Below are 26,292 nucleotides of genomic sequence, written 5' to 3'. Positions count from 1 at the left end.
AAGTTGCGTTTTCAAATAATCACAAACTACTCACAAAACAAACTTTAGAAAGATTTGAAATGCTATTATTCCAGATTACAAGGAAGAATAAGATTCAATAAACATCTTAATATTTATCAGAATATAGACTTTGCTGAGTATGCAACTGTGCTGATATTTAATTACAAATATTTAACCTCCAGTTTATATAATATAAATCTAAGCTCCCGTCATGGCAATATTTCGCTGATTAACGTACTCTGCTGCCACATTCTTTGAACTCGACCACAGTTAATTGTTTTATTGATCTTACCACTTTCTCTTATAAATGGACTCTCATTTATCTCAATTATTTCCTTTACGTTTACAGTTTATTTGAGTTTCCGTAAATCTATATTAATAAGAGCAAATTTTTGTCTGTCCGTCTGGGAGCCCTTTATCTCATTCTACATTTGCTCTACATAAACATTATACCTTTTTGGAATCAGGATGATCCCGGGATTGAAAATAGTCCCTTCCTTTGGTTCTTGAACATCCAGTATTGGAATCTGATTTAAAAGCATTTGGGTTGCTATTTCTAGAAGGTAAGGCTTGGCTGATTTACGCCATCTTGGTTGGCGTTTGTCAGATGATATCAGAGATCAAGGGGGAGATAAATGACATTCATTTCGCTAATTCTATATATGTCGAAGTAAGAACTCTGGGATAAATTGAATACAACTTTGGACTGGAACAATTAAATCCCATCCGTCCTTAACCTCTGCTCAAACATCACCGGAGCATATAGTCATTATAGACGTATTATAAGTCATGCCATTTATCTCTTTTTAGTTTCGCGCCGTAGATTCAATTGTCCCTCCGCAGGAGCCAGTCCAAAAGTCTGCACGGAGTGCGGTTTTTCAGTTAGTCTTCAATGCATTAACTTCTCCACATTGATTTTAAGTTTATATAGTTATAAATCATTTCCATTATCATACATTTACTAGTATTTTTATTTCATTAGTATGTCCTATTTATCCCACTTTCCACTATCATTATATCTGTTACGAAATGATGTTTGGTTTCTGTTTTACACTCTCTTGTATTGTTTTACTGGCATATACTGAATTTTAGTCGTCTGATGAAAAGGTAATGCCGAGAAATTGGAGTAAAGATATGAACGGAACACATCCATTATCTTCTACATCATGTATTGAGTACTATTTCTCCACTTCGTTAAACACATACATGCAGACATAAATACATACATACACATATACATTATATATATATACGTACATATACATGTATATTATATATGTCTCTATATGTCCAGGTATGTTATGTTTCTCTATGTATGGATTGCGTTGTGCATATATAAGTGTATATATGTATAAACACACACAGACACATATACATACACACACATATGTCCCCCCCATATATGTGTGTATGTTTGTGTGTGTATTTGTGTGCGTGTGCGTGTGTGCCCGTGTATGTGTGTGTGCGTGTGTGTGTTTGAATATACACTTGCGTGCACTTATAACATGGGATCATTATTCCCTTCTACTGTTATAGAACGAACGATACTTTTTTCAAACAATTTATTTCCTTTCTACAATTTGGAAAAATAAATTTCGAAAACAAATAAAATGATTAATACCGTTCGTATTTATTTGTTAATATTTGAATGGCATACACGTTTCAAACTCATTGCTTATAACAGTGCCATATTTGAATTTAGCGGAAACTTTTATTTGTGTAGTGTGAAATTGGAAAGTGAGTTGACTTAAACGAGAAATAATTAATTAAAAATAAATAACATTCTTAATGTTATTAAAACGATTAATAACATAATCAATGATTATTATGGGTTAAAGGAAAGTTTATTGCTCGTGTTGTATAGAAGTTAGATATGTTATGAGTAGCAGCTGTAAAAAGCTGCGATCAGTTGTGAAAAGGTGTTATTTGTAGTCATAAGAGAATAAAATTGTTAAGGCTAGGTGAAATAAATAGTTGAATAAATACCAGAGATGCATTGCTCTCGCCATAAAAACAGCAGGAGCTACTCAGAGGTTTTACAGGTCCTTCTAAATCTATTACGATGCTGGGAACCCTTCTATATCATCAGCAGGTATCTCAGGATCACAAGCGTTTCACCCCATACCTGTACGCTTCACCAGAGTGGGGCAGCGAGGACTGAGCTAGTCTTCACCTATCGAAGGGTTCCACTTGCGGTCTCTTAGCAACTAAAGCTATCTCCAGCTAGTTTCAACTAACGCACTTATTATCTTAATGGCTTTTCTCAGTTGATTGGGTTCCAGACCTACCTTCTGCGGGAAACAGTGCACTACTGCAGATGGAACGAGGCCTCACACCAGCTATTGATAAGGGCCTCATCGACTAAGTCCTCATATTTCGATTTATTTACTAGGTGGAAATTATAGAGTCTGTCCTCTTAGGTCACCGAGAGCTCAAACATGATGATTGTTTTTGTATTCCGGGGGAGCAGGAACATGTCCGGTCGGAGTGATATTACCACTTTCTCCTCTAGGAAGACAAGCCTAGCCCTCAGGTTCACTTACCTCTCTCAGTGTAAGGCTGAATATAAATAGAAAATGAGTCTCCTATCGTTGCTTTTGCCTCGGGAGCTTTGTCACTTTCCTTTAGAAATTTCATGCCCTTTGGTGGTGGTGGCTGGTGTTTATTAGCCTTCAGGTTTCGCAGATCAGTCCTCTTGGCAATTTTTGCAAGAAACTTTTCATGTCTCCACTTGTATCCACCTTCTTTCAGTGTCCTGGTGAATCCGGTCAAAATGTGTTTCAGTGTGCACCGAGTTGCTCCATACATTTCGCAGGAAGGGTCTATTTGTTTACACAAGTTTTAAGGCTATTTAGAATTGGTAAGAGAACAATGACAGGAAGGATAATTTTTCCTGATCAGTGCCCCAGAGATCCTTCCACAACAGTGGGCGTCAAGTGCCTGGTACCACCGCACCCATTGATACTGGTGGGCAAACCCTAATGACTTCACCTGGTGATCTTCCTCAGGTGAATCACGGCTCCTTTGCATTATGAGATCCAGCTTGCTTCTCGTATTGGTCTTTTTTTCACTTCTTGGCTCAGTAATTGCTAAGTCCAAGCCGTCCTGGCATTTCCATATATCTACTTTCTGCACAATTTCCTAGGCTTTCTATTTTCTGTCGCACTTATAGACTTTTTGGTGTGTCTGACTCTCTCATCCTCAGACAGGCAAAGTGACGATTGTTCTGTAGCTTTGAATTCCTCCACACTGATGAAACTTACAAGTGGAGCTTAGAGATCTTGAACAGCTTGAGTAAGCTGAAACTTGGGGGAACACCCAGTCACCTTCGTACGAACTTACTGCATAGACTTTCCATTATCTCTACTCGAGTCATGGAAAAGTCAAAAGCAAAATGGCCACTGAAGTTTGGTTATGATGCCGTACTGAAAGCACCACACTTCGAAACTTCCAAGTAGCTGGCTTTTTCAAGTGGACTTAGCAAGTTATTTAGTTGGGCTTCGGTGTCTTCAGCATTTGATCTCTTCAGTATGATCGTAAATTTTCCCAAAGCAGAGAGCTATATTTTCTTGAATTGTAGGAAACCTAGATCTCTGAATGCTAAAGGTGTCACGAGGCAGCTTTCCTTTCAGGATATTCAAGGTCTGGAATTTTGGTGGGTTGAACTTCAAGCCTACGATGTGGCTATCTTTTCCGGCGATCGATATGTCCGCTGTGTCCCTACGACTGACGTCATAACTGAAAAGTCGTCCACGAACGCCCTGCAAACTGGAATTTATTAGCTTGACGTTCACACACACACACACACACACACACACACACACACACACACACACACGCACGCATATTCGAATATGAATTAGAAGCAGATCGAGAGATATATACAATATCGTACACACATAAACAGGGTATGTATTTTGCTAGTTAGTGGGTAGCCTGTGCTTATAGGAATTAGATAATATATTCTGATCAATGTGCCCGATACATATGTATAATTTATGTTTTCCGTTTTATTGAAAATACGTGGCGATCGTCGGTATTACGAGATACTATAATAATTTTTCCCTTAAAGCTTTAGTGTCTCTCGACCTTGTATATAAGCATTCTCATTATGTTATCAGGTAGCGTTACATAAAATAATAGTAAGTGCCACGAGAAAAAAAATTTCATTGATCATACCGCCTCATTTTCAACCAATAATGCTCTGGCAACTTCTGCCACCACCAACAACAACACCACCACCTCATCCACTACTACTACTACTACTACTACTACTACTACTACTACTACTACTACTACTGCTGCTGCTGCTTTTTATTGTGTCATTTTCCCTAATGTTGCCCTCTATAGGGCATGCAAGTTCTTCCCCTTTTCAGGAAACAAGTGCACCATGCCGCCCGACTTAACATTACTATCTTCTCCTTGGATGACTTTAGTGGTATTAGCGCTGTTTCAACTTCCATTCAAGGCTTCCAGAGTGTGAATTTTCGTGGCTTGTTTACGCACCGTCACACTCTACGTTTCTACATAGTGTCAGAAAGTAAGTCAAACCATCTGGTCAATTCTTCGTCTTTTCAAACGTGCAATATCTTCACTCTAGTGTAGATCCCACACATCACTTCTTATTCACTTAAATCACATATAGTTCTCACTGAGGCTCAAATTTTTCGAAGCTGTACCAACATCCATGTTCGCTATCTACGATAAATCCAGAGTGTGAATTTTCGTGGCTTGTTTACGCACCGTCACACTCTACGTTTCTACATAGTGTCAGAAAGTAAGTCAAACCATCTGGTCAATTCTTCGTCTTTTCAAACGTGCAATATCTTCACTCTAGTGTAGATCCCACACATCACTTCTTATTCACTTAAATCACATATAGTTCTCACTGAGGCTCAAATTTTTCGAAGCTGTACCAACATCCATGTTCGCTATCTACGATAAAATCTAGGATAAACTCTGTTTCCAAATTCTCCCCCCGTGCATAAGTTGAGGCCATGCTTCTTGTGTTCAGTCTCATCTTAATTTCTTAATCAGTGACTTCCAGTTATTCTTGCTATAAAACCCTCCTCACTCATTCTTCCAAATATATTTACTATTTCTATCTCACTCTGGACACTGCTAACCACTAGCAACTCTTTGATCGTTGATCATAACTCTGTCTCACATCTCTACTCTTCGTAGTCCTCATCCTCGGTGACTTCAATGCTCATGACTTCTCATAGCGCTCACTTTCACTCTGCAGCGATGACACGGAGCGCAAAATCGAATCCTTTGATGTTCTCAACTCTGTATTTGTAACTATCCTGTTATCTGACCAATACCGCATTACAATTGATCAACACACAGAGATGATAAATTATGTGCATTATTTACATTAATTACATTTGATGGATATTTGTCGTCATCTTGTTAGTTGTTAACACAACGTTTCGGCTGATATACCTTCCAGCCTTGATCAGGTGTTTTGGGGAAATTTCGAATCTGGGTTCTCATTCCTGAGGTATTTTTCGATGTTTATTATTATTATTATTATTATTATTATTATTATTATTATTATTATTATTATATTATTATTATTATTATTCAGGTAACCGCTTGGAATCGAACTCGGAATCTTGGGATTATTAGCCCGCGCTCTTAACCAATAATAACATCGAAAAATACTTTAGGAATGAGAATCCAGGTTCGAAATTTCCCCAAGACACTCGATGAAGGCTAGAGACTCTATCAGCCGAAACGTTATGTTAATAACAAACAAGATGAGGACAAATGTCCGTCAAACTTAAGTAATGTAAATAATGTACACAATCACATATTATACAATATTTCCTTCTCGACCCCTTTGCCACCTCAAGTTTGTCGACTCGTCGGATTGTGCAAGTTTTATGCCAATTATACTTGGCAGGCAGCACAAGGGATTTACGACTGAAACGTCACGTCAGCTAGACGAGTAATTAAAAACATCATTTGAGGCATGTCCTTAAATATTCTTGCGCAACGAAATTTCAGTGCTCCAAGTCCCCGGAGTGGATTACTCGGAGCTACGCTGGAGCTCTCCAGGAAAAAAATCGAAATCTACAACTGTTGGAGAATCTTATTTACTTCAAAACATGAGTGAAGTTCACCCAGTAGAACAACTGTCCGACCTCTATTTCGTTAGTTTTCTAAACTACTGTGGATCCTTTTCGTCTTCTGCGCAAATTATCTTTTACTCCTCTTCTAAACAATTATGGGTTTATAACTGTTTCTCCCCGCATGAAGAATGCCCCCACCTTTGACACCTGCTTTGCATCTAATTCACACACCCTTGGCCATTCTCCTCCAAATCATCTTTTTGCTCCAATAGGCACTTTTCTTCTCCCATATACATGCTATGGGCTTCAAACAAACAAACCTATTGGCACTGGCAATATCCCTTTCCATACACTTAAATATTGCAACTTAGAACTTATTTTTATCCTTATACACTCTGTAATCCCTCTACGGGAACTAAGAGATATCACCTCCCAGTCACACATTTGGATGTACGCTTCACTGTATCCCATTCAAAAGATATGCGATCCATCCGACCCATCCCAAAACTGCCCAGTGCTTTTCACTTCTAATATCTTCATGGTAATAGAAACAGCTATTTACAACGATGTCCTCAGTGAACTGAAATATGTCTGTCTGTTTGTCTTTTTGCCTCTCTCTCTCTCATTCCTCAGTGACGACCTGTATGTCTCCCGCTGCATCAGATCTTCTGGAGACCTACAAGTTCAGTAAAAACAATATTTCTGCTTTATCATTAAAACTCCCCAGCCCATTGGCTCTTGAAATAGTAGCTTCCTATCAGATCGCACCACTGTGACTGGTGTTGTAAATTTTTTTGCCTTAGACTCAGTCAACTTTGGCTCCTTAAGATTAACTTTTGTGTATCACTCTCTGCCGAACACCAAGGTCCTACTTGGCACAATATCTAACGACGTGCAACGTTTATGCAAAGGACACGAACTTTAATTTTTTCTAACTTCTCACACTACAAATTATCTATACGGCAACTTACATATCATATACCGAGAGCGTCTTCTAGTGGGGGTCATATTAATTTTGTTCCTTTTAAGAACAAAATCTGCCAAAACTGCCCAATGCATTTTTATATTAAGAAAGCTCCTGTAGATCCCATCCACTCTAAACATGCGTGGCACTCACTTAAAATCTTCAGAGTCACTCCAAGTACTGACCTTCATTATTACTGAAGATCTATCCGGGCAAAAACACATCATTGGCATAGCCAGGACCACATCCCAAAGAATAGCACTTCACAGATCCAGTAGTTATTTGAACCCACAACCATAACTGCCAGTCATTGTTTCTCTCATGTAAGAAACAAAGGATTAATGCATCCACATTTGTTAAGGTGATTCTGTCACGCACACAGACATCCTTGACCGCTTCTACAGAAGAGCTAGACAATAATTAATGTGCTCACTCCAGCTTCTTGCTCCTAGGTCTGGTGCCTCCCCTCTCTGTCCTTTCTATCACTGCTATGATAACCTCAGTTCTTTGAAATTAGGTAGTCTCACACCTCCGAAGTCAGGACGCCATGATAGATCGTTAGCTCCTACACGCATTTTTTCTCTCCTTGTTTTTTTTTCTGTGTATCTTTCTGTCGAAGAGCGTAGGCTCGAAACGTAAAAGACTTTTCTATTTCTATTCCTGAGCGCTATGCTAATACATTTGTTTGTTTATACTCCGCCTGCCTTCGTCTTTTGTCTATTTTCGTAAACTTTCCCGTTAGTCTCACACCTCCACCAATTAGACTTCACGTCCCACTCCTCTCTTCATTTTGTTCACTCCTGTTTTGTTTAAACCCATCTGGTGACATACAAGCTATCGTATCTCATCCTTCAACCCAGAACATTGGCCCTTTCGTATCTCTTCTCTGCTCTTTTCTTTCGCGGAATTGTTGTTCTACAATTGTTTAACAGAGTATTAACGGCTTCTGACCCACTATTTTATATGGGCTTACAAAGGTCATGGGAATTACCTTTCCATCCAGATGCAGCAATTAAAAAAAGAATGAGAAAAAATAAAGCTATGCATAAATACTCGTTGTTCTAAATATCCTACTTTATTCAATTCGATTAATTTTAGGAAACGAATGAAATTAATATATTTTTTATAACGACTTTCTTTCTAATATATGGATACAGGAAATTGAAAACCCAAGAAGTAATGGCAGTGTTAATTTATTTCCTATTAATTAAAGGATATTAAAAACAGAATAGTCATAAAGATAAGTTAATACTTATTCACGCCTAAAGTCCTTTGGGTTTTTTTGTATTTCAATAGATCCACAATGTTTGTAAATTCTATCTTATTGAAATGCACATCGCTACCACACTGAACTTATTTGACTTCCATAACTCACCACAAATTTGAAATTCAAAACTGCACTAGCGAAACCTATGGGATCGAAATTCATATTCTATTGGAATATTATTAGATAAATGCAAAATATATTATCCGTGTTATTATTTGATTGAATTTAATATCTTTTTTTTTCAAATTTTCTTAAAGTAAATAGTTATTTGAAAGAAAACTTAGTTTCATTCGTGCTATAAATATGAAAGAAGTGAATAATGGAAACGGATATATACAAGAAATGAGTTCTATCTCCGATTGAATCTGGCTCATTAGGTTTCCACTCAGTTTATGATTGAAAACTTCACTCCAGAAACATATCAGCAATGACACAAATGACATGATACTGAATATATATAAAATAGATTAAACGTATCATTATATATTGTTTTCTCATTTATGTTTCTAGTTTTCCGGTTGTCGGAAAAGTAGAATTTATTATTAGTTCTGACAACTGGCCCAAATGCTTTTAACAAATTCGTGTTAGCAGGTCGAAAGATTACGTCCATCATCCACTAAGGGAAATTGTCCCTCAGACGAGCACCCATATGATTTAGATTTCCCCAATTTTATTCACAAGTCTTTAATCGACACGAGGCTATCATACGAGATTTCACGACACGAGACTACCATAAGAGATTTTATCTTTGTTTCTAGAATATCAAGTGATACGTAGGGATTCTAGCATTGACTCATACTCGGAATATTTATTTTCAACTCCACATTTATAAAAGAAGATTCTTTCCTGATAATTTTTGTACGAATTGCGGAAATATTGTGGTTGTTGACGCGTGTGGGTCATATATATATATATGTATATATATATATATATATATATATATATATATATATATATATAGTGTAATAAATAAAATATATGCATACATACAAACATATATGTACGTACCTACATCTACATGTATATATACATGCATATATAAATATATATACGTGAGTACAGGACACCACAACTAGACGTAGAACTCAACGAGAAATGAAAACGGAAAAACCATTTTTTTTACAACAGAAAAACAGAGACGTAGAACTCAACGAGAAACGAAAACGGAAAAACCATTTTTTTACAACAGAAAAACAGAGTACAGGACATACTACACAAGGAAAAATCCCCTTCATCAGCTGTCACTAGTTAGACTCTAGCGTGTTTCGAAGGCAAGACAGAACACGACTCGCCAAACTAGTCCTTCCTGCGAGAGAATTAGAATAAAATTACCTCGCAGAGGGGTAAAAACAAGCAAGTAACAAATGTAACACAAGCAGGACGTAAAAACGATACAAATAAACTACAAAATAAAATACAAGATAAAAATACATGTACAAGAAAATACAATACGAGAAATAAAAATAAACAAGTAAACAAACAAGAAAAACAAACGGAAAGACCTTTTTCTGGCTTAGACGGAGGAGATTCTGACAGCGCATGGGAACACAAATGTGTGTCTTTACAGTTTGAAGGCCGCGTGTAAAAGGAAGTAGTTTTGGCTAGCAGTGACATATATGTCTGGAACATGTGCTTCACGCGTGCGAGCGCATGTGCGCATATTCGTGTATTTGTATATTTGTCGTGTTTGTATATCTAAGTATGCTTGATTCTATTGTTTGTGCATATATGTATGCGAGTGCTTGTGCGAATGTTATGTAAGATAAAAGTTGTTATTTGTTACGGTTATAATGTTGCTTATATCGACATTAAATCTCACTCTATTAATGTATCATTGAATAGATGATACATTTGATTATTTCCCGTTTTCTTATGATAACAAATCTCATTTTTTAATTTTCTTACACTGCTTAACCAATCTTTTGATGATACCGATATATGTATGTGATGTATTATAAATGTAATGAAGTTATATAAACTGAAGTATTACATAGATTTAGTTAATATCGTTCTTATTATCCTGGTCACATTCTGTAGAGTTTGTTTTCAAGGTTGGTTCCACACGGTTGTTCTTTCTGGATTTCCTGTGATGTTTACTTGATCTGTTCCCAGAATGTTTACTTTTTTTCGGAACGTCAGTGTTGCTTGACAGCTGTTGGAAATTAATAGAAGAACTTGCATCCTCCACAGCGCGGGTGCAATTGCATGTTTCCTGATAAAGATAAAAGAAGGAGCATTAAGTATAATATACTTGACATATAAAATAAATTAACAAGGTAAGTGAAGGGGAATTCCCACACTCACCAAAAAAAAAAAAAAAGGTGAATAAAATTTACTATACTTAAAGTTATGTAGTTATCTACCCCGAATAAAGAAATGGCAAGAAGTCATATTAAATATATTATTACGAGCAAAACGCCCCCCATCCAATGGACGGTGCTGAGTTGTCAAACATTTAAACCAAATTTTCTCAAAATAACTTGTCCGACCGTCCCATTTTGTGGCATTATTTCAAGCCAGGTGGCTTTTTTTGCGCAAACTGCACGTGCATTTTTCTCGCGTACGCGTAGTATCGATCGTAACAGCTGATGTACTTGCGCGTACAAATGTACGTTCCCAGAATCGATTTTTGTAATTGTTTTCAAGACTTATACACGCCCTGATACCGTCGGTATCTATATATCAAATTTGAGAATAATCGGATGGAGGATGCCCGAGATTCTAGAAGACACACAGACAAACAGAACGGATCATATGTAATAGATGTTCCGTTTCGTGCCTCTAATTTGTTCAAGCTTTCAACTCTAACATCATCTGCTGTCATTTAAATTAGCTATACATATATACTTTAAATGATTCCATTAACTAAATAAATCCCCGTTTGAAACATTTAGCTATGTGATCATATAAGGAATTCTGAATACCACCATTCTATGAAATGCATACGATCGAACTGGTACTCTACATAACCACGACCAGATTTTCGCCAGAAAGACATTACAATGAAATAAGACAAATTTCCATGAGGCTAAAATGCCCTTGGGTTAACAAAATCATTCAGAAAAGCAAATAAATTTCCTCAAATAACACCTAATATATAAATGCGCCCTTTTAAAGCCTAGCCAGGCTCATGGACCCAGTTTCCCGGTTTCAATGGCGTATTTGTTCCCCAGCTGGACGGAACGCCAGTCCATCGCAGCCTTATTAATTTTTGCCAGCTGAGTGGACTGAAGCAACGTGAAATGAAGTGTTTTGCTTAAGAACACAACGCGTCGCCCGGTCCAGGAATCGAAACCACAATCTTACGATCATGATGCTGACACCCTAACCACTAAGCCACGCGCTTCCACCAAATATCACCTACCATGACAAAAATAAAGAAGAAAACCCTTTAAGCAACGTTGTTATAAAGACAAAGATAGCGTAAATACGACTTCTTAGTCTCTGCTCATAGTTGTGCTCTACCAGATTAGACCTATGAGAATGTATTGCTTTTAAAAGGGAGACAGCTTGTTATGAATTAAATCATTAGTCCCTTCTAAACTCGATTTATTATTTCTGGCAAGGTGGGTGGAGATGGATTGAATATAAACAAATATCACATTTGACTAAATAGCTAGAATTGATTTATTAAAGAAACGAATTGTATTTAGGAAGTGAATTAGAAGAAAACTATTGTGTTTGCATTTTGTTTTACAAATGCTGCCGTCTATATTGTTTTAATACGAATCAGAGTGACTGAAAGTGACAGTATTAACGAATTCTAGAAATATAAAGTAACAGTAGCATATGGCTATGCCTGAAATGAATGCAAATTACAGTGGTGGCGATAAGGATATCGCATCTAATAGCGGAGGTTGTTGTGATAAAATGTGTAGCTAATGTCCCAAGTTTAGTGGCAATAATCTTGATAAAGGAGAAGAGGTGGAAGAGTTAAAGACGTGAAGGAAACAGAATATAGTAAAATTAAAAGATTGTGCTGATTGTTGAAAGTTCGTAAAATTCGTTATACATACACATTTTGAGATTTCATCTGTCTGTGAAGATTTTTCTTGTAAATTACTCACAACTGCATTTTTTCTAATCCGTCTTCCAGTAACTGTGTGTTCCGTATCCATTTCAACGTTTTGTCCACATTTGATTTTGTACAAAATATAAAACTGGAAATAAAGAAAGAAATACACTTTTAAAATATATGGCTAATGATTTAAAACAAATTTGCTCTTTAGTTACCTTCACATCGTAGTCTACGATTTACAACACACTTATTGAACTGACCAAAAGTAAATGACGCATGGAGTTACTTCAAGTAAATGCTAAGTTCTTTGACAAAATTTCTGACTGTCTCTACTATAGGTAATTTGGAATATTTAATTATCATGGGTTATACAGTGTATCCTTTAAAGAAGTAAGCACACATCTCTACACAGTGGTTGCTCCATCTTCACAGATGATTGCGGATCCTCTGTGTTTCCATTTTATGAAAAGTACTGATCTGCCAACTACGACCTAAAGGATTACTATTCAGTTCTGCTGCATGGAACATCAGATGGTTGACATACTCAGTCTTGCAAAGGAGTACACGGCCACACGTTTCATATCTGCTGCACGTTATATTCTCATTTATATTTTAGTGACAGCCTCTCCGAAGCGAGTTCTTTAAGCTTTCGTGCCTAAGGCGACTCTCCTCAAAAGATTGTGCAACCTTCTTTTTGGCGATTCTTACACGCAGCTCATCTTCAAGTGGTAAATTAAAACACATGGCCGAATTTCTTGCAAAGGTAAGATGCACAATCATCTACTCATCATACCTACTCGGATGCCTTGGTCATCGGGTATTGCAGGTGAATTTCTATCTTTCCGTCAATTTCTTTTCGTGGAATCCTATGTATTGAGAATGGACATTAAACCTTTGGCAAAATCCCTTGCTGACAGCACCTTTCCTAAATTTTTTCAACATACACCCATTGACAATAGCTGGAGGAAATGATGAACTTAGTTTCAAAAACATCTACGTGCTTGGAATTACTCAGTGATATTGCAGAAATACAAGGAATACTGGTAATTCAATGCTTTGAATCGTTGGATTCTGTCTCTTCTGATCTCAAAGGGGAATTGTTAAACAAACTACAACCCGTCCTTACCATTGTATAAAGTCTGTTATATAAGAATAATATACAATGTGAGAAGAGGATTTTCAATTCTCTTCCGTTTTCCAACGTATAAGATAAAGAAATACAAATTCTGTAATAATATATATTTATAGCTTTTATTTAAAATAAACAATATTTTCATGCACAAATATATATTTCTCAAAATATATCGTTAAGATATCTCTAATACATTTTCCCGCGAGGTAATAAAGATGGACACAAATGGTTTTGCTATATTTAGTTGTGAAATGGTGGAAATATTTTATTCTGAATGGAAAAAATAGATAAATAAAATTTAACTATGAATAGTAATTGCGAGTTAAATCCATATGTCGGATGAGATAATAATCTTGGATTCAAGGCTATGTTTGGTCTTACAAATAAAGCTAAAACCAATAGATAATGCATCCAAACATCGATGCCGTCAGTAGAGCACCATATGTGCTTTTTTGTTAGATGCAGTCATAAAATTAATACTTTATCTAGCGTATTTTAGACCATTTTCAAAATCCTCTGTTACTGTATGTGCTGTATCTTTCATAGATACTTGCGCGCGCACACTCGTATATGGACAGTAAAACACTATCTTTCTTCCCTACACCACACGCATACATATCATCTCCCTCATTGTATTTATAGGTATTTATTCATATATATATGTATATAGATATACACATACATACGTACATACATAAGGGAGTATATATGTATATGCATACGTGTGTGTGTTTGTATTCATATATGTATATGTGTGCATGTTGTGGCTAGCACAGCTATACAGTTTACAGTAGAGGCAAAGTAAGTTCGAACCCCTCATGCGATGTTGCAAATACACAATATGATACACACATACACAAACACACACACATACACACAAAAACACACACACACACACACACGCATGTTCTAGATTCAATTAAATACAAACCTGATATAAATCTAAATTAAAAAGGAGAAGTAACTGAAAAAATTACACTAGAGCTTGTCTCATGACAAAATTCTGAACAATACGGACCAGTAATCGCGATAACCTCTGTATATGTAGAGATATCATCTGTATTAGATCAATATAATTGATAACATCTATGAATACAAAAATACACTAAGGAATGAAAAACAGCACCCGACTTCATAAATATCACAAGCTGATTATTTTAAAGCAAATAGGTATAGACATCCTGTCATCATCTGATCTGTTGTGAATCATTATAATTTCGACAGTAAGAATTAACATTCTATGCAACAGCATCCGCAGTACAATTAAAAGAAACACCACCCTATGCATGTATGTGTAACGGAACTGTAATACCATAACATATAACTTAACGCAAAACATCTCAAACCAGCAACATGATAAAAAATAAATGAATATGGCATGGCTATGTGGTAAGAAGCTTACTTCCCAACCATATGGTTCCGGGTTCAGTCCCACTGCGTGGCGCCTTGGGCAAGTGTTTTCTACTATAACCTTAGGCCAACCAAAGCTTTGTGAGTGGATTTGGTTGCTAATTCTTTCTTAAATGGTATTGGTAAAATGTTTTCCAAAAAACAGTAAATATTTTAGTGTGCTTAGAAACACAAAATTAGACATGCATTTTCTAATAGCCATTAGACGTGCATTTCTAGAGCAAATTATAGCAGCACGCAACGCGAGTAAGTTAAGTAATTTCCATGAGAAAACAGATAATAATAATTTGCATAGAAATAGGAAATTAGCAATAAGCAGTTACGAGGTTAATGTAATTGATAAAGGTAGGGACCCGAGGAATAGCTACAGAAAATTAACTTGGTTGGTGAAGGATAGTAATAAAATATATTCAATTGGCTGGGATATTATTACTAAGGTCAAATCGTATAGTATAGAGAGTATACGATGTGACTTTGTGTTGAGGAAGTGTACCAAATTTTCACTTTAAATTTAATCTGGTAAAAACTAGGCAAGAACGTAGTTAAGGTATCTTCATGCAAATAAATATACTTTTTAAAAAATTCAAACAAACGCACTAAACTTAATATAGTAAGAGAATTATAAATTATTAGAATAACAAATATGAAAACAAAAAAGCAAAATCAAACAATAAATCATAATTAATAGAATACCTCTAGAACTAAGAATATTCTTGAAATGAATGGAATGGTAAACTTTTTGATAGTACTAATGAATCTGCGCAAGCATTTATCCAGCCTTGAACTATTTTTAGGACTATATTTCTCTTCACCAACATCAATTACTGGGGGTTAACAGTGGGTCAATGATACTACAACTATTTATAGTACCATAAATATCTCTTAAAACAAAAATTATTCTTTATTCACCCAGATTGGTAATTCCTTCAGCTTCACTTCAAATGGCAGTAAATATTGGACCCTGATGAAACCGTACCGACTGCACTGACACCAGGATGCATATCTAACAGTGTGCAGTCGATGCAGTTGAAACGCGCGTAGGTCCAAGAAAGAATGATGTAAATAACTCTTTAATAAAATTATAGATGTAGAAAATTTCCGTTTTTTTTCTTATTATTAATACTATATATAAGGCGATGAGCTGGAAGAATCGTTAGAACGCTGGACAGAATACTTAGCGGTATTTCGCCCGTCGCTACCTTCTGAGTTCAAACTCCGCCGAGGTCGACTTTGCCTTTCATCGATTCAGGGTCGATAAATGGAGTACCAGTTGAGTACTGGGGGTCGATGTAATCGACTTAACCCATCCCCCAAATTTCATGCCTTGTGCCTACAATAGATAGGAGTATTAATAGTATGCGTATGTGTATTTTTTGTCTCTCATCATCGCATGACAACAGGTGTTGGTGTGTTTAGGTCCCCGTCATCTGGCGGTTTAGCAAAAGAGATCGATAGAATAAATACTAGGCGAAAAAAACAACTCCTCGGGTCGATTTATTCAATTAAAACATATTAAGGTGGTGTTCCAGCATGGCCGCAGTCAAATGACATGAACAAAAGAATAAAAGATGAGATGGATACCTAAACTTCACTACATTAAATGAAATTAAAAGGATAAATAAAAATTACATGTAACAATAAGAACAGTGGAGTAATGGAACCTAAAAATATTAATAATTCAAAGTCACTACTACGTATGAAATATAAAAAAAGTTACAAAAACAATAAACCAAATGTTAATAGAAAAAATTTTAAAACGAAAGACATAAACACAGACTATTACCTACTAAGGCTTGGTATTAACGACTATTAAAAAAGAATTAAACAAAACAAAAATAGGTATTACACGAGTGTTAACTGAGCATTGAACGATTAAAATTATGATCAACTTGCAGAAATATAATTACAAAAAAATGTTACATATAACAATGAGATGAGCAAAAATTAAGGAACCTGAAAACATTAGTCCTTAACGATATAGGCAAAATAAAATGATAAACAGGCATTAAACTAGTATTTAGTACACGAAATAAAAGAATATATATAAAAACAATTAAAAATGTCTATTATAAGCCTGTACTAATGACTACAAAAACGGGGTTTTATAAAAGAGAATCGGCATTGCACAATTGTTAATTCACAAACTAATTAGAATTTTAAACAATGTAAAGATATATCATGCGCGCGCCCTGATTGCTCTCAATAGTTAACAAGCACGCTGCATGTAACAGCAAGACCATCTCAATAAATGACTGTTCTCTGATACAGCGTAGTTCAAAAAAGGATAAACCTAACTGTACTGGGACTACACGAAAGAAGATAAGGGGAGGTAATCAGACTAAACCATGAATAGACTTCCATAAGCGTCGAAGTAAAGCGATAATCCCATAACAATGGAAGTTTAATATCAAACACTTTCATGATTTGATCGGTTCCTGTCTCTATTCAACGCGAGGTCGAATATATATATATACATATACCATAAAGGAAAAATTTGATCGTTACTAAATGTGACTGAGGGTGTCAAAGCACTAATACTCCTAGAAATAAAACTTTAAGTTTTAACGCTGCAAGAAGAGCGCAATGTGTGTGTGTGTGTTTGTGTGTGTATTTCTGTGTGTGTGTGTGTATTTGTGTCTGTGTGTATGTGTGTGTGTGTACATATATACATACATATAAATATATATATATATATATATATATATATATACATACATACATACATACATACATACATATATATATATATAATATATATATATATATATATATATATATTATATATATATATATGGTAGAAATATGTTACAAAAAGAAAATATAAGATACGTGGAAATGTAAGGGGAAAATAAGAAAAATCAACGAAAATGCACATTGTAAATAAAAAAAGAAAAGGCTTTTTATGAAAGGTAACGACAGATATATACATTTAGATGAACTGAGGTAGTAATAAAAGTCATAAAAGTCATTATTATGAGATGATTAAAAAGTCAGAAAGCAAAGCATACCAAAGTTTCGTCAAAGCTATATATATATATATATAACGATAGACGTCGCCCCTTTCAAGCCTAGCCAGGCTCATGGACCCGGCTTCCCAGTTTCTGTGGCGTATGTGTTCCCCCCTCCCCCAGCTGGACGGGACGCCACTCCATCGCAGATATATATATATATATATATATATATATATATATATAATATATATATATATATATATATATAATATATATATATATATATATATCTGAAACATGAAACATACATTAATAAAATGTAGGTTTTTTTCTGAACATGTTACGCTGTTATATCAATTCTTTATATTCAATTTAATGAAGTATTTGTAGCGCGGAATGATATAAATCCATAAAGAGTTAGAAAAAAAACTTTCAAGAGCCAACCATTTATCAAAGTCATTCATTCAAATACAGGATAGAATATAATGATTTACTTACTTTCGGAATAAATATGAGCCCAACTGTTATGGTACTTGTAATTTGAAGAGATAAAAAATGCAGCAAATACATGATATCTGGTCCAACAGATGATTTTACAAATTGCCTGTGGTAAAGAATATTAAGATATAAAATGCATGTAACGAATTTGTTAAAAGCTGAGTGATTTAGGAACATATTATTGTCAGTGTGACACTGAATACGATATTGTTGGGAAATCCATATGCATGTTACACTTGCATAATTATCTATCTATCTATCTATCTATCTATCTATCTATCTATGTAGCTGCCTGTCTATTTTCTGTCTGTCTATCTGTCTGTATGTCTATCTGTCTGTATGTCTATGCATATACATACCCATTTCTTTACTACCCACAAGGGGCTAAACACAGAGAGGGCAAACAAGGACAGACAAAGCGATTAAGTCGATTATATCGACCCCAGTGCGTAACTGGTACTTAATTTATCGACTCCGAAAGGATGAAAGGCAAAGTCGACCTCGGTGGAATTTGAACTCACAACGTAACGGCAGACGAAATACGGCTACGCATTTCGCCCGGCGCGCTAACGTTTCTGCCAGCTTGCCGCCTGACAGACAGACACACGCTCCTATATAAGTATATATTTGCAATTATATCTACTTATATATACATATGCTTATGAGCGCAGGCGCGCACGCACGAACACATATGAATACCACATCTTAAATATTAATATCGCCAATCAATAGATTAACAGACAAGGTCCTGTGTCTTGTCCTCTGAGGTCCCAAGACTTTTTCCGCTTGACTTTTTCCTATGGGATCATCTTAAGTCCGATGTTTATATAACTCGTCCTAGAGGTGTTGAAGAATTTAAAAGAAAACTTAACAATTCAATGTGCAAAGATTAACATTGAAGTCATAAATATTGTACAAAATTCTCTTTGGTTTGGTTTTCAGAAATCTAATGAATGTGAGGGGAATCAGTCTGAACAATTATTTTAATCATTTCTGATTTTTTTGTTAATGATTTGTGATAATGAATTTAATGTAAAGAATAAAAGAGTATCATATGACTTATATAAACGTTATTTTTCTCATGATTAGGGTGATGTGCGACTTTTGCTCCACTCTTAAAGTATAGCTTTACGATATTAAACCGCATTACACAGAAACTGAAAGAAACATTCCATTTACTTAATATAAGATACATCAAATATAATGATGTTGCAATATCCATCTTTAAGCGATTTCGTTTTAAATGATGACAGCTCAATTGCCTTTGATTCCAGGTTTGCGCCTTCAGGACTGACTTATGCCTAAATAAATACAATAACTAGATAAAGTGTTTGTTGTTAATTTATCAACTAAGTTACTTTGTTGACTTGCCTGATACAATTAGCGCAAGTAGCTGTAAACCGAAATCGTGTACAATCTGGTAACCAAGCACACATTAGTTTATTTGTAACAGTACCTGAAAACAGCCTTTATAAGGGGTCGTGTTAACACGAACACAAAATAAAAGAACAGCATAACCTTCATCGAACATTCGAATAGCTACAACAATAATAATAATAGAAAAAAAAAACACTTAAAGTACCCGATATAATAGGGCATAAAGTGAAATTCACTTTTTGTATCTTAATCCTATTACAGCCAATTGACAGAGGCATTATAAACAAAAATATTTAGTTAAATTGTTAATGGCAGCTGTATATGGAGCTTTATCAATCTGAGAAAGCTAAAGTGCTTCTATATTGTATTCAGTTTAATGAAGATAGCCATTAGATTATCTATTTAATATAATATATTAAACACTTTACAGAATTTAGTTCAAAACTTTATGTTCAAATCCTAGAAAGAATGCATCTCCCTTTAAAGTCGGTTTCGACACATTCCTATCATCGATAACTCTGGAGTTGATTTAAAAGAGTATACTGCTTTACTGCAGTAATTTATCTTATTTCTAAGCAAAATAGCGTAGATTTTCTGATAGACTTTTAGCAAACCGGAATCCTCAAGTGATCCATTTCCGTACACAAATTTCAACTCTTGGTTAAATCTAGTTTCCTTATACAAAAGTTAATTAGCCTTATAAGAACAATAAATACCACTCAAAGTTTCGTTCAACAGGAATGTTCATTTAAAATTGAAAAGGGGAAAAAACGAAACGCAGAATTTAAAGTAAATGATGTCAGATAATCCCATATGGAACAGACGATTTTGTCAGATTTTTGAAGTGCCACTCTTTTTCTCGTTTCAATAGCTATAAATCTATGAATGAAATATCATAAACTGGCCGAGTTGAGATAGCCGTTATTCACTGCCGAAGATATGAAATCTGTGCTTAATTTTTTTTTACCAATTTTCATATTTAAGAAATAATGTCACGCTATGTTATAAAACTTCATTTATGGACACAGCAGTAATATTTTCATTATGAGATAGCACTTCCATACAGAAATTGCATTGATTCTTTTGGAAAGATCGACATACTGTTTGTTTTGACAGGAAGAACATATAGTCAATTAAAGACCACTAGTAGTCAAATATTGGCTATTAGTGGTATTTAATGTATTAGTGATAGTTAATGTATTCTACGCGGAGGAATAGAATATCTAGAAGTCAAATGTTACGGAATTTTAACACAGAGCAAATCAAACTGAAAGCAAATCAAACTCAGGTGATCTGCCCCACCTATCTCTCAACTTTTATTATGTAACCTTTATTATGTACGCGTATCCATATCCTTCGATTAGACTTAAAGGGAAATTTCAAGTATTTGTAGATGCATCCACCAAGTGAATTTCAGTTTTCTGTATTTGATATATGTCACTATATCGATGATAATAAGAATGTGAACTACAGCAAGATAACGGGATATGAATCAAGCCAAATAGGTGTCCATTATAAAAACTCTCAACTCTATCTAGATTATTAGGGAAAGATTGTCGTCGATAAATAAGACAGATGATATCTAAATAAGAACTAAATCGCATAAATAACAAGTAAATTGATGTATCATGATCTTCGTGTAACATGTCCGAACAACAATCTATGCATTTCAATTAGTAACTATCGTTCCAGGAGCTATGCATCTTCAAAACCTTGATCTCATTATTCTATATCACAACAGAGTTTGTTTCTGTGAGACTAACCCGGACAAGCAATTTATCTGCAAGAAGCTTTGTCTATAAAGTAGGAGAACTAATATTCCTCTGTCCCGTGAGGCAATACAAATATCATCTCAGATGCAATGATCTCAAATTCACCTAATAAATTTAAGCGTCAATAGTAGGTATTAATTACACACAAGATTAAAGATAAATTTCGTTTTCACCGAATCTATCATTTGAGATCAACACGGTTTTCTACAACTGATGTGCATGTATATGATTAAGAACGATATATTATTCCTCTATTTACATTATCATGATATATTTCTCTAAATGTCTGTTATTGCTATTCAATCATGTCATAATTTCCATAGAGCTGCAATTGTTAATTTCTCGTCGTTTTGTGTGACTAGTTTTACAGTGTTCAATATGTCCTTCTTCCTTTTAAAGTAAGGTGTAATCATAAAGAAAATCGACTACTAAATCATGCAGGCTGAGCGGCGAACGTATGACGTCTTATATTAATTGTATATTATTATCGTTTATATGTGGTTGTGGTCTTGGTATGACACAGCTCCCCTTGCAGAGATTCAAAAGCACTAAACATATCTGGATGCTTTTTGTGAGGTGCATTATTCCTCCTATTCGTGGACCTGCAGCTCTGGTTAAAACAATGACTGGCATTGAGTGCATATCTTCCAAAATGGTGTGTTATTCCGACAATTTTCTATCAGTTACACGACCGTGAGTATGGTATAGAAGTTTACAAGCAGGCTACAGTGATGAGGTTCTCGGAGAAGATTTAGGCGTCCGAGAAAACCAATTGAACAGCTGCTGGCACAGGACTTTGATCACGTGTACTATGAATTCCCGATCGAGTGATGCTACCAGAGTGGAGTTGGGTCACGGTTCAGGATAAATTCTACATCTACAGTTATGTTATTGAACTCAGACAATAATCTCCTAGATGAGAGCACTAATAAAATTGCTCCAAACCTATATATATATATATATATCATTTACAAGATAAGGGCAAAAGAAAAATTCTAATGCCAATATGCCGAAAAAAAGACAAAACTTTTCAATAACCATTATAATTTATGAGTCTCGAAACAAACCGATAGAAATTTCTAAAGAAATCGTTATTACCGTATTGGTCCAATTTCGGGGTTAATTAAGAAATTTTCCCCTCTTCAGCCGCAAATACGCGAGATATAAGTGAAATACTTACTCATACCCATGGAAAAAGCAAGCACTAAGTCCTGAGCAGACCTAAGTACCCCAAATATATCCAAAATAGAAAAAATCTTCGGCACATCTCGAGACACGTGTGATTCGAACTAGAAACTTTCACAGAATGAGAGAATCCGGAAGTGAAACACTATTCAATTTATAACTAATGTAGGATAAAATTATTTTCGAGAAAAATTTTTTATCAATGGCCAGCATATCAAAAAATACTTTTAAAGGTTAAATTTATAAATAATTTACAAGATAAGGGCAAAAGAAACATTCTAATGCCAAATATGCCGAAAAAGAGACAAAACTTTTCAATAACCATTATAATTTATAAGTCTCGAAACAAACCGATAGAAATTTCTAATTTTTTGATATGCTGGCCATTGATAAAATTTTTTTCCCGAAAAAAAATTTTATCCTACATTAGTTATAAATTGAATAGTGTTTCACTTCCGGATTCTCTCATTCTGTGAAAGTTTCTAGTTCGAATCACACGTGTCTCGAGATGTGCCGAAGATTTTTTCTATTTTGGATATATTTGGGGTACTTAGGTCTGCTCAGGACTTAGTGCTTGCTTTTTCCATGTGTATGAGTAAATATTTCACTTATATCTCGCGTATTTGCCGCCGAAGAGGGGAAAATTTCTTAATTAACCCCGAAATTGGATCAATACGGTAATAACGATTTTTTTAGAAATTTCTATCGGTTTGTTTCGAGACTCATAAATTATAATGGTTATTGAAAAGTTTTGTCTTTTTTTCGGCATATTTGGCATCAGAATTTTTCTTTTGCCCTTATCTTGTAAATTATTTATAAATTTAAACTTTAAAGGTATATTTTGATATGCTGGCCATTAATAAAATTTTTTTCCCGATAAATAATTTTATCCTACATTAGTTATATATATATATATATATTATATATATATATATATATATATATATATACAGATAGATCGATTGAGAGGGAAATAGATATAGGGAGAGTGAGGGGATGGGGAGACAGACACTTTACTGTAAATTTGTTAAAAGGTTGGTGAGGATGAGAATTGCCCTGGTGAATGGGAATGACCCTATTGGCGTCTTAGACAAGCAGGTCAGAAAAGAGAGATGGTAGAAAGGACTTCCCCGTGATTGCTAAAGTAATCTTAAATCATTGGCGTTTCCCACAGTCTATTAGAACGTCTCGTTTTAGTCTTTTGTTTACTATTAGTCTCTTTACCTATTTTCCCTCAATCAGAGCAAAGCTTCTTCGCTTTAGCCATTTGTCCTATTAATGCCCCTTGAATTATCGCTCTTGGGGACAATGAATCAAATAGTCATTGTATTTATTATATGATGTTAAGATCATTTATTATTGTTCAAGTACTCTATTGTTTATGTAAGTGTACGTTTTCTCAAGCGACTTCATCCAAAATCGAACGTTGAAAGAGAAGCAGTTAAATAGTGGAAGAGCTATTTTATTCGATTAAAATAAAAAACAAACTTACATAAATTTTATATTATTTTTTGGTTATTAAAAATTTCTGCCGCACCTTTGCATTGTTGAGGATTTTTAGATATTTTTAATAGCCTCAGGTATTGTTCGACTGCTGGGCTTGCGTTCTTTTCTAAATAGTAGTTGCTTGAAAATTATTTAACACATTTAAAGCCATTACTAACCAGAGTAAGATTATTATTATATGGATACAATTCATACTTAAGAATCGGTTCAATAGACAATAAATTTTAGTTTTACGTTTGCTTTACAGAAACTTACTGAAAAATTATCAGAAATGAACCAAGAATAAGTGTGTTGTACGTGGACCATGTGATATATCTACTCTCGTTGAAAAATGCCGGCGCTTTTCGTACAGTAAAGCAAAGATAGACACTATAGAGAAGCATTATAGCTTCACCTGTAAAGAAATGGAAAAAATATATTAACAGATTGTATAATTATTTCTATATCAACAGAAGCCAAACTTTATTACATTCAACAACAGCAGCAAGAACAAGAACATAAACATCTACAACAACAAGAAGCATAATAACAATAAAGTATAGCTTTACGATATTAAAGCGTATTACACAGAAAATTTCCAATATGGCTGTAAAATCAGTACAGTTTACAATGAGGAATTAAATAAATACTTTATAAACAAATTAGACAAAAGATTCCAACCTAGAATAAATAACTGCTAGACTAAATTGGGCGTCTAGTAGAGATATTTTACGCAGTGAAGAAAATAAAATAACTTACATGACAATATACGCATAACCCTCTTGGAAATAAAAAGAATAAGTATCGTATCATAATTAAATATTACAAATGGCGAACAAATACGACTGAAAGCTTTAAACAATTGATTAAAACCGTATAGCTACTCTCAGAGCCATTTTCTTGAAAACAATCCCCCAAATTTCTACTTGTAACAACATAGTAGTCAGCAAGATACCTATTATATTAAAGCTGTTGTGGAATTAGATTTTTGAAATCTAAGCCAGATATAGCAAAAATATAAATAAAGGCAGATTAGAAGAGAATGAAGCAACAATAGAAATATGAGCACTATTTCTCCCGTGCATTAGAAGTCTTATAGGATAAATAAGAATAGAAAAATTGTACACAGGGAATTAACTCTCCAGCAGCAAGAACACTATAGTAGCAGCACTTTTGTAATGCAGCTACAACATGTGGCTCTGCGGTGGAGCGCGACGAGAACTAAGTCTCTCACACTGTGGTATGAAAAATCTATTAAAAACACCACATATTAAAACGTGAACCTAAGCGCGAGTGTGCATTCCTAGAAGAGGTGATATTAAGAGGATATTGAGCATCAGCGATCAATATAAAATGTACACAGCAAAAGCAGCAGCTTTGGCCATCACAACCAGAGATAATGAAGGTATATTAACACCTCCAATAGTATTGATAACAGATGTCACGTATATAGGCCATTTTCTGAGATAATGCAATAAGGCATCAAGATGTTCCATACTAAATCCAATCCGATAAAATAGCTATCGAAGCACAGTAACCTGTATTAATTGTACATCTATTATTCGTGTATCCAATCATTGTTTTCTGAAACGTAGCATTAAAGAAGGCTATTTCTTATCCTAAAATTGTCGAAAATTTTGTAGTGCGTTCCATAATCAGAAATATCGTAATGAAGTACTTCCCGCAGCAACCCATGGAAAAAACTATTCAACCTAGAATTCTTGATATGTTTGGCATTGCAAGTTGCGTTGAGAAGTTTGCAATGCTGCTACATGCTTCTGGTTTCAATCCCAGTGCACAGAATCTTAGAAAAAGGTCAGTTTGAGACAAAGTATAAGGAACCCGTCATCAAATACATTTACTTATTAAACATGAATTATATATGTACAAAAGTAATGAACGTTTGCATAAAAAAAAACTGAGTAGTACCTAATATTTATAATGAAGCTTTTTTCTCAAAATGTTATACAAAATATAAGAATACTTAATTGCGCTGCCTTTTTCCACATCACTCTAAAATATCGTCACCAATCAATTTATTTGTCTTTCCATTTGCAGTGCCCATGAACAGGAATTCCGACGAATAATCGGCAACTTATGGATACCCTATTTGAAGAGGTGATCTCTTGAAAAATCCATCATTTCGCTGTGCCCAA

At 34.8% G+C, this 26,292-nt stretch overlaps 1 protein-coding gene across 1 annotated transcript in view; it reads right to left on the bottom strand.

The window, feature by feature from the left end:
* Positions 1-9,926: 9,926 nt before the first annotated feature.
* Positions 9,927-26,292, bottom strand: part of LOC118763956 (probable G-protein coupled receptor CG31760) — a 64,706-nt gene continuing 48,340 nt past the window's right edge. The window contains exons 10-13 of the mRNA XM_036504017.1: positions 24,413-24,551; positions 18,318-18,423; positions 12,325-12,468; positions 9,927-10,520 (exon numbers count right to left, since the gene is read on the bottom strand). Of these exons, the coding sequence (XP_036359910.1) occupies positions 10,305-10,520; positions 12,325-12,468; positions 18,318-18,423; positions 24,413-24,551 (605 nt within the window). The 3' untranslated portion in view covers positions 9,927-10,304. The remainder of the gene's footprint in view (positions 10,521-12,324; positions 12,469-18,317; positions 18,424-24,412; positions 24,552-26,292) is intronic.

Source organism: Octopus sinensis, linkage group LG1 (assembly GCF_006345805.1).
Source record: "Octopus sinensis linkage group LG1, ASM634580v1, whole genome shotgun sequence".
Lineage (NCBI taxonomy): Eukaryota > Metazoa > Mollusca > Cephalopoda > Octopoda > Octopodidae > Octopus > Octopus sinensis.
Note: the sequence above shows the minus strand (reverse complement) of the source record. Positions and strands in the feature narration are given on the sequence as shown.